The 17398-nt window shown below is 41.1% G+C and overlaps 1 protein-coding gene across 3 annotated transcripts in view; it reads left to right on the forward strand.

The window, feature by feature from the left end:
• The window catches only part of Odf2l (outer dense fiber of sperm tails 2 like), a 31257-nt gene extending 14466 nt beyond the window's left edge, over positions 1-16791 (forward strand). The window contains exons 9-17 of one of the 3 annotated variants that reach the window (XM_038311895.1): positions 88-197; positions 1074-1209; positions 4312-4422; positions 6871-6975; positions 8886-9044; positions 10781-10866; positions 10997-11159; positions 13402-13527; positions 16145-16791. In XM_038311895.1, the coding sequence (XP_038167823.1) occupies positions 88-197; positions 1074-1209; positions 4312-4422; positions 6871-6975; positions 8886-9044; positions 10781-10866; positions 10997-11159; positions 13402-13527; positions 16145-16273 (1125 nt within the window). In that variant the 3' untranslated portion in view covers positions 16274-16791. Of the gene's footprint in view, positions 1-87; positions 198-1073; positions 1210-4311; positions 4423-6870; positions 6976-8885; positions 9045-10780; positions 10867-10996; positions 11160-11592; positions 12338-13401; positions 13528-16144 lie in introns of those variants that run through there. The other 2 variants (XM_038311893.1, XM_038311894.1) reach the window with 2 other exon arrangements.
• The last annotated feature ends 607 nt before the right edge of the window (positions 16792-17398 follow it).

Consider the following 17398-nt stretch of genomic DNA (forward strand, 5'->3'; position numbering starts at 1 on the left):
GTGTTTTCCTATTTACTGTATGTTTGTGTCTAAAACCTGTGAAAAAGCACTTTTAAGTTACAAGATGAATGCTTTATGTATTTTTAGGAAGCCAAGTTGTCTGAAACGGTTTCAGCTTCCAATGCCTGGAAGAGTCATTATGAGAAAATTGTAATAGAAAAAACTGAGCTGGAAGTTCAGATCGAAACAATGAAAAAGTAAGCAAGAATTTAGGTTGTCACTGTCTAACGAGAAGCGACTTGATTTTCCCTAACACTGCATGTTTCGGTTCTTCTGTCTGTGGTAAAGAGGTTGTTGGTAGTACCGAAGCTGTTCTTCCTCCAATAGAAACCAGAGCTTACTCCTTAACACACATCGCTATTCCCATTTCAAAGGTGAAACTGGCAGATTTTCACTTTGTGCTTGAATGTGTATCTGTTATTTCTTATAAGTAGATACTTCGTTCCAAGTAGAAGTGACGTTTGTCAATTAAACAAGGATATGAACAAAACAAAGTTTAAAACATAAGTGTTTCACAATCCTAAAAATTATTATCCCTTAATCCAAGGGACTAAATTGTGTAATAGAGAAAGTTAACGAGTAAAGTGTGTGCATTTTGTTTTTTGGCATTGCTGCTAAGGGATAGTAACAGACCCTAAGGTTTGCTCTAAGTTTTGTTTCTGTGCTCTTGTGCTTTATCATGGAAACTAACAGGTAATTTGCTTCTAAAGATGAGGTGTCACTACCTCACCTGATCCTTCCTTTAAACTTGTCTCTCTCTCTCTCTCTCTCTCTCTCTCTCTCTCTGTGTGTGTGTGTGTGTGTGTGTGTTGCATGTGTGTGTGAGAAGGACAGGCAGACATGCATCCTGTGGGCGATAGTAGATGGTGTCATCAGTAGGTGAGTCTTTCTAATCCTGGCTGCTTCGAGCACAGCCCTGGGTCACTTCTGTTTCTGCTCCCTTGCTCCGTCCACCCTGCGGCCTTCCCGTACCTTCTTTATTTCAACCAGTGCACCCTACGAGAATGACTTCCAAACCACTCATCGTCTGTTCTCTGAGTGAAATTTTTCATGCTTTTGCTTCTTTTATAAAGGCAAATCATTAATCTTCTGGAAGATCTAAAGAAAATGGAAACTCATGGAAAGAAATCATGTGAAGAAATTCTTAGAAAACTTCACTCACTTGAAGATGAAAATGAAGCCCTAAATATTGAGAATGTGAAATTAAAGGTAGTGTGTATGTACATGTATGTGTGCACACTTAGTAGCAGTAGCTTGGAGTAAAAAAATTATTGGATAATGCTCATGTATTGTATTGTGTTTCATGTTTCTCATGATTTTGTATTATTAAGATAAATAATTTCTAGATACATAGATAATGTCTGTGTTCGTGTATATAAGTTTTAAGGTTTTTAGTGAGAATGCAAAAATAAGTTTCAATTGCATCTAGTAGGGCAAAGCAAGGCTTAAGAGGCTGAACAACTCTCTCTTTGTCTCCACTCTAAAACAGTGTGCTGACTCTCTGGTTTTAGCTGTGGGACATCAGAGTTGCATTAGTTCTACTGCACAGAGCTATCTGTAGGTGTCGTGGTCCCCATAGGACACACCATCAGTCCAGGTCTGTTTGGAACCCAAAAGTATGTCCTTGGCTGCTTTATAACCAGAAAGAATTTCCAGCTGAGCCAAGTCCCAGGAGTGACTGGTTTATATGTGTCCCAGGAAAGGGATGGGCCAGGAAGATTTTGGACTTTCTTAGAAAAAAGGAACCTGAGTTCTTAGACACAGACCCGCCTGTGGCTGGACGGGACTCAACTAAACATGAGGGCACCATTCTCAGCTCCACAAAACAGAACTCAGAAAAGAAGCATTTGAGCCATGCAATTATCACAAAATTCTACAAGATCCATGTTCTAGAAACAGAAATAGAAGTTTAGAAAGAGCAGGAAAGATTTGGATGTCAACCCCACACCCCATTTCAACACTTACGAAATTCAAAGTCTGGAATCCTGTCATTTTTTTTTAAATCCATCAATAAATGCCTAAAAAGTCCACCAAAATTTTCCTAATGTGAACATAATTTTAAACATCCCGCGATCATAATCGTTTCAAGAAAAGGAAACAAGTGTGTTTCTAATGCAAAGATGAAAATTCCAGAAGTTCTGTTTCATATTTGTGTTCCTGGAAACCCATCTCCACTCATGCCGTGTGCAGGAGCTCCTCAGTGGGCTGGTCTCCAGGTGTCCTGGAGTGTCATGGCTGCCTCTCCCCTCTCCTCCTTGAGCCTGCACCACCTAGCTTAGTTAGTATCTCTCATTTTGTTAGGATATATTGTTCCAAGTTTTTTAACCTTAGAATAGAGAAATTTGGTAGAAGTGCATGTGAAAAGGTTTGGAATATACCTTTTTATGTCTGAAAATATCTTTATTCTGCCTTCATTTGCCTGCCTTCAAGTATATACAACATCCCAGGGAGAGGGTCTTTGTAGTTACAGTTGTTAATAGGAAAGAATCTTTTACTAGGCTGCTTATTATTCTGTGGAAATGCTACTTCAAATTTACGTGGGATTTTCAGAATAATTCCTTTGTCTTTGCTATCTTAAGGTTTCATATACTCTGGAGAGAGGTGGTGCACACCTTTAATCTAAGCACTCGGGAGGCAGAGGCAGGCAGATCTCTGTGTGTTTGAGGCAGCCTGGTCTACAGAGCTAGTTCTAGGACAGCTAGTGTATTGAAACACACACACACACACACACACACACACACAGAAAGAAAAAGAAAAAAAGATTTTATACACACTTGTATAGGTATGTTTTCTTCATGTCTTGGTTCTTTGGAATGTTCCCTTTCTCCTCCCTTTCCATTTAATTGAGTTCAGGGTACACTGCTGATTGGACTAATGAGTTACTGGCCTGGACTGATACTTTGTTTGCAGTCTCTGTTTTTATTCAGCTTTTGGGGCATGGGTGGAAGATAATTTTTTATAAAGCTCAGAACCACCTGCCTGGGGAGTGGTGCTGACTACAGTGGGCTGGGCCGTCCTTCATCAGTTAATAATCAAGACAACCCTTACAGTTATCCCTGCAGACCAGCCTGAATGGGCGGTCCCTCAGTTGACTGTAGGCTGTGTTAGCAGTCAAGGCTAATGAGAACGACATCCTCAGGAGATATCAGTAGCTTTCTTTCATGCAAGGAACAGACATGCTCTCTGCCTATTATGAGATTTTGAGTTTTTGAACTTTGCTTTCTTCTAATATGTCCCGATCCATATGTAGTTGTCATCAGCTCCTTTGTCTTACCCATTGGAGGTGTGCCTTAGGAGATTAAGGCAATCCCTATGGTTTTGCTGCTTCTACTATGAGTAATAGGGCTCCCGGCCTCTTGCCTGGTCCACCTTACACTAGTGTCTGTGAAGCTGTGGAAGGCTGACTGGCATGCACCTGAGGAGCGTATCCTTGCCAGCCTTCACATCTCATAAGAGTCTGCTGTTCTAAAGTCACACCCAGTTTGTCGAGATCTTCTTTCCTATATTTATAATCGCAAGCATTTAATTCATTTGATGCTTCTGTGGCAGGGGACCAAGGCGGGTGGTTAGCCAGTTTCTCTAGCAGTTGCAGGTTATCCAAGATTTGTTTACAGCACACGTTTTCCCCTAGTGTTGTAAAACCCAGCCTTGATCATATACTGTGTTGTGTGTGTTTTTCTTTTCCTTTTCTGCTGTCTTCTTTGTTCTTAGTGCCTTGACAATGTGATTCTTTATATATTTCAATATGTAGTAAGCACAGATGTTGTTCACTTAGTATCGTTTATAAATTATTTGGTCTTTTCTGTTTACTCTCTCATATAAGGTTTTTTATTCCTGTTTTTAACTTTGAGACTGGGTTTTATTAAGCAGCCTCTGCTGGCCTGCACCTTGCAGCAGTTCCCCTGACTGTGCCTTGTAAGTGTTGGGTTTATAGTCAGGGCCACCGTGTCCAGCTGCCATGTGAGTCTTGAATTAACGCTGCCATTCCCCCTCCAGCTGTCATACTTTTAGTTGAGATTAAAAAGTGTTAAATGAATATGGAAAACTTGACATGTCAACATTATTGATTCTTTTTATTTAGAACACAACTTACTTTAAGCTTTCTTTAGTCAGTAATTTAAAAAAAATCTGTCCTGTGTACTGATGAAATTATTCATGAGTATTAGTCATTAATTTAAGTGGCAATTATATGCCATCAAAATGATTATTTCATTGATGTTGATGAATGAGCTATGCTCTAATAATTCTTCAACATGGATTATAATGTTCTGTTAACTGAAAAACTCCCATCAATCATGAATTTCTTTCTAGAGTACACTTGATGCTTTGAAGGATGAAGTTGTTTCTGTTGAAAATGAACTTGTGGAATTGCAGGAAGTAGAAAAACAACAGAAAACTCTTATTGACGTCTATAAAACTCAGGTGACTTGCATCTGTTTTAATGTTTACTAAAATCCGTAGATGACTTAAAACACTGTATTTCAAGCTGAAAGAATTGAAGAGATGGAATGAATATCTGTAACATAGTACAGCACATCTCAAACATTTCTGAAGACCCCACATGCCTTCATAAAGGTAGTCCTGCCAATTCCTAGTGCTAGCACTACTTACGGAAACTTTAGATATTCCTAAGAGGAAATTTAAAATTGATTGCAAAGGTGTGATGAGAATATTAATGTGGAATCATGTTAGTATATTTAATGACATTGATTTAAAACAATAACTGTCACCAAGTACTTACTCTTCCTAATAAGTGATGTATAATTAAAATTTATCCACGTGAAATTCATAGGAAACCTATGAGGAAAGAAACCTATGAGGTTTGGTGAGATGACTCAGTTGGCAGTGTCCTTGCCATGCAAGCATGAGGACCTGAGTTTAGACCCTCCAGAACCCAACTACAAAGCCGAGTGCAGGAGTGTGTATTTGTACTGGCACGGGGAGGGGGAGGGTTTGTAGAGACTTATGGGTCCTTGGAGCTCCTCTCTGGTGTAGGAGGTCCTTCTGTCTTTATGTTGCTTTCATTGGTTGAATAAAGAAACTGCCTTGGCCTTTTGATAGGGCAGAACTTAGGTAGGTGGAGTAGACAGAACTGAATGCTGGGAAGAAGGGCAGAGTAGCAGACGCTATGAATCCCCTGCCTGAGATGGACGTAGGTTAGAATCTTGTTGGTAAGCCATAGTCACGTGGTGATACACAGATTTAATAGAAATGGGTTAATCAAGATGTGGGAGTTAGCCAATAAGAGGCTAGAGCTAATGGGCCAGGCTGTGATTTAATTAATACAATTTCTGTGTGATTATTTCAGGTGTAAGCTAGCAGGGATGACAAGCAGCCTGCTTCTCCTATAACACTCTCCAGGCAGCTCAGCCAAATTAGTAACTCATTTCATTGAGAAACCCTGTCTCATAAAATAAGGTAGAAAATGATAGAGAAGACACTAGTAGTGACCTCTGACATCCCCACAAAAGTGCACACATGCAAATATGTACACACACATATGCACCACAGATACACAAAAGAACACACAGTGGTTTATCTAAAATAGAGTGTATATCCAATGATAAGTTTTAGTTAAACTTTCAGTTTTGGAAATGCAGTATTGAGGGAAAACTTTGTGGGAAAGACTGGATGTGCCCAGACACTTGTGTGATGGGACACAAATTGGTCACTAAGGAATGTTCTATTATTGGAAGGGTGTGCGTTAAAGAATAGTGGTGGACTGGGGTGGGGTACAGGCAGAGACTGCTTGCTTGGCAAATGTGAGGCCTTGGGTTCAGTCCCCAGCATTGTGGGAAAGAGAGGGACTAAGCAAGGAGGAAGGAAGGAAAATGTATTACAGGTAAAAGCCTAAGGTGGAGTAAAGTCTAGCAAGCAAGAGGGGGTGTATGTAGATGGGTAGGGTGGCAAAATCCAGTTGAGATCCCCAGCTGAAGTACTGCAGGTAGGGGTACACATGGAGTCTGGAGGTCTGTGGTGCCAAGCACATTGTCAGTGACCCACCTGCTTGACTGGGCTTAAGACTCAGCAAGAATGCCTCATCTGAGTGTCCCTGCTGTGGCTGCTGGCCAGTGTGCACAGCGCACCCATGTTCTTGGGTGGATTTTGATGGAAATGGAAAATTATTGCAATGAAAGCTAGTTTCCTTTTCTTACATTGAAAATGGTTTTTTTTTTTACATAATATATCCTGGTTATGTTTTCTTTTCTCCCTCTACTTTTCCTAGTTCCTCCCTGCCTTCCCTCTCTTCCAGATCTGCTCCCTTTCTGTGAGGGACATCTAGCTTGTTTCTAATTTCTGACTATTATGCATAGATCAGCAGTGAACATGACTGAGCAACTATTTCTGTGGTAGGATGGAGCATCCTTTGGGTACATGCCCAAGAGTATAGCTGGATCTTGAGATAGATTCATTCCCATCTTCCTGAGGAACTGCCACACTGATTTCCACAGTGGCTGTATAAGTTTACACTCCCACCAGCAATGGAGGAGTGTTTCCCTTGCTCCACATCCTCACTAGCATGAGCTGCCGCTTGTTTTATTGATCTTAGCCACTCTGACAGGTGTAAGAGGAAATGAGAGACCAGTTTCTTAAAGTAGCAAGGACCTGAAAGCAAAGACTGATATAGTTAGAGCTCGAGAGAACAAGAGCATAGGCCAGAGAAGACCGAGGAGGAAGGGTGTTAGGACTGGACACCAAGAGGTCCTGCCAGAAGTAATGCTCATCACGTGCTGAGAGAGAAAAGGTGAGTTCTTTAGAATACAAATTCAAAGTGAAATAAATGGAAACACATGATTAACTTTCTCCTCATGCTATACCTAAAATAATACATGGTACTTTACAGTCTGTGGGTTTTTTTTTTTTTTTAAGGTACAAAAGTTGCAAGAAGCGGCTAAAATGGTAAAAAGCAGATGTAAAAATTTGCTACATGAGAATAACCTAATAATAAAAAACAAGAACAAGAAGTTAGAGAAGGTAAGTGTGAAGTGGAAGACTACAGTGTTTCACATGTGTGCATCCATCTGACCCCGACTGTCGTGCTGTCTCTCTGCCATTTCCCAAGTGCGTGCCTGGAGTGGCCTTTGCAGAGTCTCTGTGGGACTTCAGTATTTCCTCTTGAAATGTTGTTTATTTGTGAGAATGTCTATTTTGTTATTCATGTTTGAGAAATAGAATAAATGCTTTACTTTTTTGACACAATAGTAAAGGCCCAATTATTTATTACTGAGATCTATCAGCAGTAAAATGCAAACTAGTCTCTTTTTTTTCCATTTTTACTTTTTTTTGTGTCTAAAAAATTGCAAAGTAAAATTTCTCTGGTAAATGCATTTTGGGAAGAAAAATGATATCTTGAAAATCCTCTCCTTTTATTCACCCAGTTGCGACAGGAGCAGGAGAAGCCAGTATTGGCAGGTGATGGTGTTTTTGTGAATATTTTTAGTTTTTAGATGGAACCACATTCCCTTTTGGATTTCACATTGTTTTGGTAAGGAAACAGTGAGAGAGTCACAGGACACCGGTTTCTGGCTAAGAGGTCAGGGTGTTAGCGGTCCGCCCGGAGTCCTTCTGCTGTCGCTATGCGGCTGGCACATTTGAAGGCTGGGAAGTAAGAGGGAGATATCACTGCTTAGACAAGGTTGGCCAGGGATGGCCACCAGGCCACCACATGAGGACTGTTTCTCAGCCATTTTAGCAGACGAAGAAGATGCCATTTCACGTTGTCTGTCTCTCACAGGACACAGTTGTGGAAGGTCCCCTCCCTGCCAGGGAGGACAGTAAAACCTGTCAAAAACCTCTTCAGAGGCACAAGGGGAGGAACCTGGTTTCCAGCTGTTGTCCTGACAGTGTTTTCTGGTTATAGAACTAGGAAAGAGTGTTTTTTGAATTGCTTGAATTTCCTGATTTTCTCATGGCTTCTTAGCTGGTTCAAGGATTCAGAGGTGTGCTTTATTCTGGTTTTATCTCTTGTTCTGAAGATGGCCAGATGTTGCACCGAACCTGTGGGTGTCGCCAACTCAGGCAAGTTATTCCTCTTGCATTTCCACATTTTAGCTGTTTATAGTTACACAGAGCGGTGTGGCCTTTTTTTTTTTTTTTTTTGGTTTTTCAAGACAGGGTTTCTCTGCAGCTTTTTTAGAGCCTGTCCTGGACCTAGCACTTGTAGACCAGGCTGGCCTCGAACTCACAGAGATCTGCCTGCCTCTGCCTCCCGAGTGCTGGGATTAAAAGCGTGCGCCACCACCGCCCGGCTAGCGGTGTGGCCTTTTTGAGGCTGTATCACGGCTCTCTTCCTCATAGTTTACGAAAGCACTGCAGTGACACAGGGTGGGAGGTGAGGGGAGTGCCGTGGGTAAGAGTCAATCTGCTCACAGGGCAGGGCAGTAACCGTATTCAGCTGAGTGAGAACCGATGGGTTAGCTGTCTACAGCAGTGCTCAGTGAACACTGCTTGGACCAGCAAGACCGAAGGGCCTGTGTGAGTCAGAGACTTAGGAGTTATGAAGGGATGGTCACCCGAGGGCTGAAGGACTTGTGTGAATTATGGAGGGATGGTCACCCGAGGGCTGAAGGACCTGTGTGAGTTATGGAGAGATGGTCACCCGAGGGCTGAAGGACCTGTGTGAGTTATGGAGGGATGGTCACCTGAGAGCTGAAGCACACCGGCTCCTCAGTCACACCCACTGCATGTGACGAAGTTGGCTGATGTCACCACACTCCCTCGCCTGACAACCATTGTGAAAATGAATTAATTCTGGTTCTATGTCTCATGTTAATTAACATTTGTAAAGTGCTTATTGATAATAAGCCTGTCTAGTCTTTAAGGTAGAAAGACTGTTCCTGCCAAATTGTGACCTTGCGTTTATTTCCCCTGATGCCACAACTCAGATGAGAGGCCAGGTGGAGTCTCACCTGAAGCAGGTAGAGCGAGCCCGCCACTCCTTCACGTCAGCCGAGCAGAGACTTCAGGAGTGTCAGGAGAAGCTGCAGCGCTGCAAGGAGAAGTGTGCAGAGCAGGCGCACACCGTTAGGGAGCTCCAGGGCCAGGTGTCCCATCGTTCTTAGTCTTGGAAGATGCGTTAAAGGGATATTTGACGTCATTTCGCCCGTTGAGGGCACTCGGTTCGGGTTGAACTTTTTATTCCTGTCTATATCAGGGGATGGAAATATTTTCGTGCAGATACTCTCCTGTTACCTTTAGAATTTCCTGGTGACACTGGGGGTTGGAGTAGCTGATCCAGGTTTTTATGACTGCGATTGGACGTGGAGGACATAGTGCAGTGATGAATGAGAGGAGGGCAAAGGGGGACCTGCATGTCTGCTTCTTGACATCAGCATAAGAGAAGTAATAGTTTACCTTGCAAAAATTAGAATGTGTTTTAGGTAGAATTGTGCGTCAAGCTTATTGGGATTGACTCCATTCTTTCACTTAGTACCTGTCAACCCATCAGAACCGGGACCATGTGTATCCTTTTAATCACCATGCATATAGCTCCTCCCTCAGTGCTTATCACCCAGTAAGCACTCATACGTGTTTTAGGGTTACTGCATCTTTGAGTCTGGCTGCCAGTCTGTTTCTGCACTTGCTACACTTTCAGGAAGACTTCACTCTGTGTCTTCCAAATGAATGTGTTCACCTCTTAAAAATACCAAGCCAATTTCCATGAAGAATTTTTTTCTAGAAAAATAATCATTATATTTTACTTAAGTTGCTACTTTAACGTGTGTGTGGGAAATGTTTTTTTTATTTTATTTTATGTGTATGGGTGTTTTTTCTGCATGTCTGTGTATCACATGCATGCAGTGCCCAAAGTGGCCAGTAGAGAGCACTATATTTCCTAGGACTGGCACTAGGGGATGATTGTGAGCCATCACGTGTGTACTGGGAATTTAACCTGGATCCTCTGGAAGAGCAGCCAGTGCTCTTAACTACTGAGCCATCTCTCCAGCCCTGATGAGAAAATATTTTTATTACTTAAACTATTTAAGTCAGACTTTGAGGCAGTGGGAAGAGTGGTCCTGACTTGAGCAGCTGTGTGTTTGATTTATTTGGGTTTGACTTTCAGGTGTATCTTCACAGATAATTATCAGTGAGTTCAGTGGAGCATTGCTGATAGATATGAGAAACCTTAAATACCTAATTAAATTCGAGGCCAGCCTGGTCTACAAGAGATAGTTCCAGGCCAGGCTCTAAAAAAAAAAAAGCTGCAGAGAAACCCTGTCTCAAAAAAAAAAAAAAAAAAAAAAAAAAAAAAAAAAAAAAAAGTTAAAGATTTTCACACAGGTGTTTTTTCTTTTTGGTTTTTGGTTTTGTTTGGCTTTTGAGGCAGGGTTTCTTGTAGCTCTGGCTGGCTGTAGCCTGAGGATGAACTTGAATTTCTAATTCCCTTTCCTCTACTTCCTGAGCCAGGATTGCAAGCAGGAGCCGCCACACCTGGCTTTGTATAGTGCTGGCTTCTATGTGCTGGGAAAGCTGCTGGCAGCTGAGCCACATCCCTAGGCCCTGCATAACTAAATGTCTCTCTTCAGTAAAACACTGGCCAGGATATTTTCAGTTACCATCACATAGGGGAAATTGTAGTTAATTGTCTAACATAGACGGCATCAGTTTTATAACCCAATGAGGAGTTGGAGAACTTGTGAGTTAGCATTGTAGATATGGCTTGGTGTCTTTCTATGTATTTATATCTTCTTGTTTCTTGTGCTTCTAAATAGAGTGTTATATCCTTGGAAGTCAATGAAAAAAATAACTGAAAAAGTGTTGTTGTTTTTCCCCCACTTAGGTTGATGGGAACCATAGCCTTCTAACCAAGCTTTCTCTTGAGGAGGAGAATTATCTCATTCAGTTAAAGTGTGAGAACCTGAAAGAGTAAGTGTCAAGTTGATATAAAATTGATGGTGATATAAAATTTTCCCATTCACTAGAGTTTGTGTGTGTGTGTATATGTGTGTGTGTGTGTGTGTGTGTGTGTATCATATAAACATATTTCTGTGAAAAGAAAGTTAGAGCAAATGGATGCAGAGAATAAAGAGCTGGAGAAGAAGCTGGCCGACCAGGAGGAGTATCTGAAGCGCAGCGACCTGGAGCTGAGAGAGAAGGCCGCAGAGTATGCAGTGCTGTCCAGGCAGCTGGAAGCCGCTTTGGAAGAGGGGAGACAAAAGGTACACATGGCCCTTATTTAGAAGCTTTCTAATTAGTTTGCCAGAGTTGACTCCCACTGCCCAACCCTCAGCTATTGTTTGGATGCTGATGGCAGGGTGGAGGGAGCAGCTCTGTTTTTGTTCTTTACTTAATTTTCCCTCAGAGAAAAGCCCAGATATCCCTGGGCCAGGCCTGCCTTTCCAGATGAGTGGCCATGTGGCGAGAGAGTGGGCAGAGATGGGAATGATCTGGAGAGCACGCTCCTTCCCCACACCTGCCCCGCGTGTGCGTGCATGTACCCATGTGTGTGCAGTCAAATCCATGAAGCCAGCATTCAGCCTACCCAGCCTCTTGGAGTGTGGGCACTCTGATAGAGCTTCACAGGCAAGGATTAACAGGCCACACCCAGCTCCTGGGGCACTTGGTATAGCAGGGGTGCCATCCTGTCTGCAGGTTCTACAGTAGAGGAGGGCTCAGGTGGCACCAGAAAAAGAGGGTGTTCCGATTAGAGTGGAAGGCAGTGGCCAGAAGACCTCAAAGAAGAGATGAATTCATCAAACAACTTGACTGAAAGAGACTGATGGAAAGGGTCAGGTAAAAACCGGACGCAAGGGGATCCCCAGGAGTCTACAAGGATGACCTCAGCGAAGACTCCTAGCATTGAGATATGTAGCCTGAACTGGCCATCGCCTGTGACCAGATTGGTGCTTAGCCCAATTGTCGTCAGAGAGGCTTCATCCAGCAACTGATGGAAACAGATGCAGAGACCACAGCCAAACATTAGGTGGAGTTTGGGGAATCCTATACAAGATGGGGAAAAAGGATTGTAGGAACCAGCAGTGTCAAGGACACCACAAGAAAACTCACAGATTCAACTAACCGAGGCTCATGGGGGCTCACAGAGACTAAACTGACAACCAGGGAGCCTCCGTAGGACTGACCTAGGCACTCTGCATATTTGTTACAGTTGTGTAGCTTGGTCCTCTTGTTGAACTCCTAACAGTGGTAACGGGCTGTCTCTGACTCTTTATTGACTTTTGAGACCCTGCTCCTCATACTGAGTCACCGTGAGCAGCCTTAGTACATGGGAAGGTGCTTGGTCCTACCGCCACTCGATGTGCCATGCTTTGCTGATACCGATGGGGTGGGGGAGTAGAAACAGAGAGGGATCAGGGAGGGGCTGGGAGGAGAGGAGGGAGGGGAAACTGCAACCAGGATGTAAAATAAATAAATGAATAAATTTATTAAAACAAAATAAAACAAAACCAATAGCTTGAAATCTCGCATTGAAAGACAATAACACGGTGAGGTTTGAAGTCCCAGTACCTGGGTTTGGATCCTGACCCTCACCTAGGGCAGGCTGCCTCTCTAATTGGCAAATAGGTCTTGTGGGTTTCACTTGTAGGGTATGTGAGCCTAAAAAGTGACCATCTCTACCCTGGGGACTCATGCCTGATCCCACTGAAGTCTACTTTGCTTGGCATCTCTATTTAACACAGACTTGCCAAACCTGACATGTCTAAAACTAAACTTTGAATCCTCCCTCCTGTCTTTTATTTACTCTCTTTCTCTAAGTCCTTCGTGTCACTTCTGTCAAGGCTAAACTCTGATATCTTCTGCAGTTTTGAATTTTCCTAAGCCCCAGGAACCAAATTGGTTCTAAAGGACACATCATTGACAAATGACAAAGAGCGGTGCCGATTGTCCACATGCTCTGCAGGTTTCTCGGCTGCACCAGCCTCTGGGAAGAAATGAGACCGTGTCAATACCAGATGCTCTCCAGCTTTTTCCCAAAGTGGTCAGAAGTTGCCTGCCCTTCCCTCTCCTGCACTGGTGGAATGTCTCTTATTTCTGACTCTTAACAAGGGCAATTAGGCTTAGTATGTCTGAAAACTGTCAGGAGATCCCTACCCAGGTCACAAGCAGTGCAGGCCCGCACACCTCTCTATCTCAAGTTAATTTTCCAGATAATTATGATGCATATATACTCATATATTGTTGTGCTTCTTCAGATTAAACTCTTCCTTTTTCCCTTTGCAGTGCTGGGGCTGAACCTAGGGCCTTGCACGAGCTAGGAAAGCAGCTACCACTGAGCTGTATCCCAACTCAAGATGAAATACATCCAATACTTTCCAATGGAATTGTTTAATGCCCAATTAAATCTACTTGGAAAAGAAGTAGTGTACTATGGTATATCAGGGCTTCAAAATATACTTAAGGAAAGCACATTTATTTACTTTATTCTTTTAATGAAAATTACAGGTTTCTGAAGAAGTAGAGAAAATGTCATCTAGAGAGAGGGCTTTACAAATTAAAATATTAGATCTGGAAACGGAGCTTAGAAAGAAAAACGAAGAACAAAGTCAACTTGTTGGCAAAATGAACAGTGTAAGTATTAACATGGCTTTTATCATAAGAGTGAGTGTCTAACGTGCATTTCTTGAAAAGTGAATAGTGTATTAGCACGACTTATATTATAAAAGTTTAAGTAATAGCATGGCTTGTTTCATAAGGGTGAGCATCTAACGTGCATTCCCTGTAACTTTGTTAGATCTTAAAGTGCAGATGGAGGTGAGTCAAGACTTGTTTTGCTGCAAATATTAGAAATGACAAATAATAAAAATGCATGACCAGCCTGGTCTACAAGAGCTAGTTCCAGGACAGGCTCTTAAAAAGCTGCAGAGAAACCCTGTCTTGAAAAACCAAAAAAAAAAAAAGAAAGGAAAAAAAAAATAAAAATGCATGAATGTGCTGTCGCCATCGTGCCAGAAGGAAGATTCACTGCCCTGCTGGGTGGCAGCTTCAGTCACACTGCTGCCGAATCTCATCAGGGAAGGCTCCTGATGAGAAAATTTAAATTTTTATTTAACTTTTCATCTTTTAATGATACATGCAATCTAAAGTTATGAACCGGATTTTATATCTGTCTTGATTAATGAGTATATCTTAGAAAGATATGATTTTAATATTTACCACTGTTCAATCTGCATAAGTGCTGCATGCTTCGGTCCACTCAACCGTGAAATGAGAATACCAAATTGGCTGTGTTTAACTACTCTCATATTTTTCTTGAATATTCATGAAATAGTCTATTGGCATAGGATAATCTTCAAGCTGGCATTGGTCGTGCTTAAATTACTTAATAACTGTCTACTTGATAATCACATAGGAAATGTTGGTGCTTTATTTTTCCAGGAGTTGGAGGCTCTGAAAACTCTTTTTCAATTTCCTTTAAAAAGATGTAAACCTAAAAGGTTCAAAAAATTAAATTATTTTGACATACATTGTTTATTGCCTTCAGATGTTTAATTAAAACTTAATCAGCAAAATATTCATCATTTTTAATTTAACACAGCTGTTTTCTTGGTTTCTAAACTTAAAAACAAACAAACAAACAAACAGCTCTTCAGGATTCCCAATATTGTAAAATATGTGTGATGTCCTTTGTGCAATTGAAGCTCCTGAACAAAATAGACTGAGATGAGATGGGTTTCTCTGTGCTGTATTTAGGACTTTGCTAAATATACTAAAATAAATGGGTTAAGATCTGATGTCAGACCTCATAATTGTTCCGCTAGTACACGATCTGGAATTCTGAGCCTAAGTTTAGAAAGAGCTGGAGATGAGTTCATGTGTCCTGTGCCTTCCAGGGCGCAGACAGTTCAGTTGGTAATTAGAATTCACATGCACATACATTGGCCAGACCAAGTCGTAAGTGCTCAGAGCCTGGCCATAGTTGACCGTCTCCAGTGTCTTCCGCAGTACACTGCCTCCCCGACAAGCCTTCTCATGGTTTTGGTTCAATACTTTGGTTGGGAGGTGGGGTAGATGCACAGCTTGAAAGCGTGACCTCAGAGCTTCACAACCATGACAACCCTACTGAAGCCACGGGATCTTTCAGAGTTCGTTTGCATTTGCATTCTGCTGTGCAGTGTGTGATTGTGTGGCTACTATTTCCTCCAAACTGATGCTCCATAAAGACCATCCCCATTCACTCTGTGACTGTGCAGTCTGCTCTAGTACATCCGTGTTCACTCTGTGATGTGCAGTCTGCTCTAGTGCATCCCCATTCACTCTGTGACTTGTGCAGTCTGCTCTAGTGCATCCGTGTTCCCTCTGTGATGTGCAGTCTGCTCTAATGCAGCTGTATTCACTGTAACTTGTACGGTCCAGTCTAGTGCAGCCATGTTCACTCTGTGACTTGTGTGGTCTGGTCTACTGCTTTATCACACAGTACCTGCTTCTGCTGGGCACTGCTCAATTTCAGCTGCTGTGTAGAAGTCCTGCTATGAGAAACCCGCAGGGTCTGTCTTTGTTCTTGGGGTGTTTCGATTTTAGCTGAAACCCATCTTCTAAATGTTTGCTGCATTTGCTCACCTAGAAACCTGTCATAGCCAAAGTCAAAAACCTGTATGCGTTTAGAACTTCTTCCTCAAAGGACATGAATTAAGTTTTTAAAGAGTTTAGGAGAAAAGGTTCACCTTACCAAAACTAGAGTTTTGCCAGTTTTTAAAATAGCTTCCTTTCTGAATGCATATTCTAATGGTACAGCAGATATTTGAACTGTGTAGACTTTGGGTCTGGTTAATATTGATGCTTGCTATTTTTAATTATTTGCAAAAAATTTTATACTACAATTTATAAAATAAAATTTAAAACTTTGAAGGTCTTATGGTATAAAATATGATTTTTGGCAAAAAATGGCAAAAAAGAATATGAAAAGATGTCATGTGAAACATAATAGGAACTAGGAATGACTGCCCTAAATAAAGTTATCTTAATCTTATTAAATCTGTAATAATATAGGGCTAAGTAAATGTGTTACAGTAAATGATCAAAGTAGAATGATCAACCATAGATGTTTTAATTGCTAAGGATATTGTTTTAAGGAAGATGATATTTAAAAATTCTTTGGTAAAATTGACATATTTGATTATTTTGTATATATTTATAACTTCATCTTGTAAATAATGCCATATTGAGAATCTGTTCTCTCTTCATCTAGAAAGCCCAGCACCAAGATATTTGTTTGAAAGAAATACAGCACAGTCTTGAGAAGTCGGAAAATCAAAATGAGAGCATTAAGAATTACCTGCAGTTTCTTCAGATTTCCTATGTAACGATGTTTAGATAAGTTGTTGAATTCATGACTGCTGATTGTCATACTTTATGGTTTATAGGTTACCAGTGTTAGGGTTTGTATGTGAAGATATTTGAGACATAATTTATTATCTGATTGAAACTTTAAGAAATGATAACTCTTAGTATTCCTTTGTGGTAGATAATTTGCATTAACTCTGGTTTAATTCTTTTTTAAAGAAATTAATTTTTAAAGTATTTTTATCTCTATATGCAAGAATCAGAATTATTCTTATGAACCATTGAAATAAATTTGTAATAATCTAGGCCAATTATGAGCCAAATACATGGTTTTAAATAATGTGTTTGCTTGTTTTATATTGTAATGCTATATAAATATTCAGAAATTTAATTTTAATAATGATATAACATGTTCTAAAGATAGAAAATGTCTTACTGTACTTAATATTGCTCCAAGTATATGTTGAGTTCCCATCATCGTTTCTATGAGACTTTATACATAAACTATTAAATCATAACTATTCAGTGCCAGTTGATGGTAGCAGAACAAAACATGTTGTTAGCCTGTTTCTTTTTATAGGCATTCAGGCCATCCCGCGAAGCCAGAGCTCTTTTCATCTTGGTTGGGACTGTGATGTTGCTACTACAGATACCTAGAGCCTTGGTGCTAATGAGAGGATCAAGAGGAGAACAGCTTACTCAGCCCTTCCCATGGCCAAATCACAGGGGATGATTGAAACTACTCATTCCTAACACTAAGAGGCTTTGGGATAAGGCCTTTTATTTTCTTTTTTGAGATTATAATATAATTACACTTCTCCCTTCCTCTTCTTTCTTTCCCCCCAAAACCTCCCTGTTCACCTTCAAATTTGTGACCTTTTTTTTCCCCACAAATTGCTATTGCATATGTGTGTGTGTTTCTAAATATAAGCTGTTCAGTGTTGAAAGAGGTTTTTGTCCTGCCCACTTCCCATGGTCATTCAGTCCTAATGAAACACACAGGCTTCTACATTAATTATAAACTGATTGGCCTAGTAGCTCAGGCTCTATTAACTCTTATAACTTACATTAGCCCATAATTCTTGTGTATGTTAGCCACATGATTGGTACCTTTCTCGGTGAGGTACCTTTTTGCTTCCTCTGTGACTGGGTCACGACT

Source organism: Arvicola amphibius, chromosome 14 (genome assembly GCF_903992535.2).
Source record: "Arvicola amphibius chromosome 14, mArvAmp1.2, whole genome shotgun sequence".
Lineage (NCBI taxonomy): Eukaryota > Metazoa > Chordata > Mammalia > Rodentia > Cricetidae > Arvicola > Arvicola amphibius.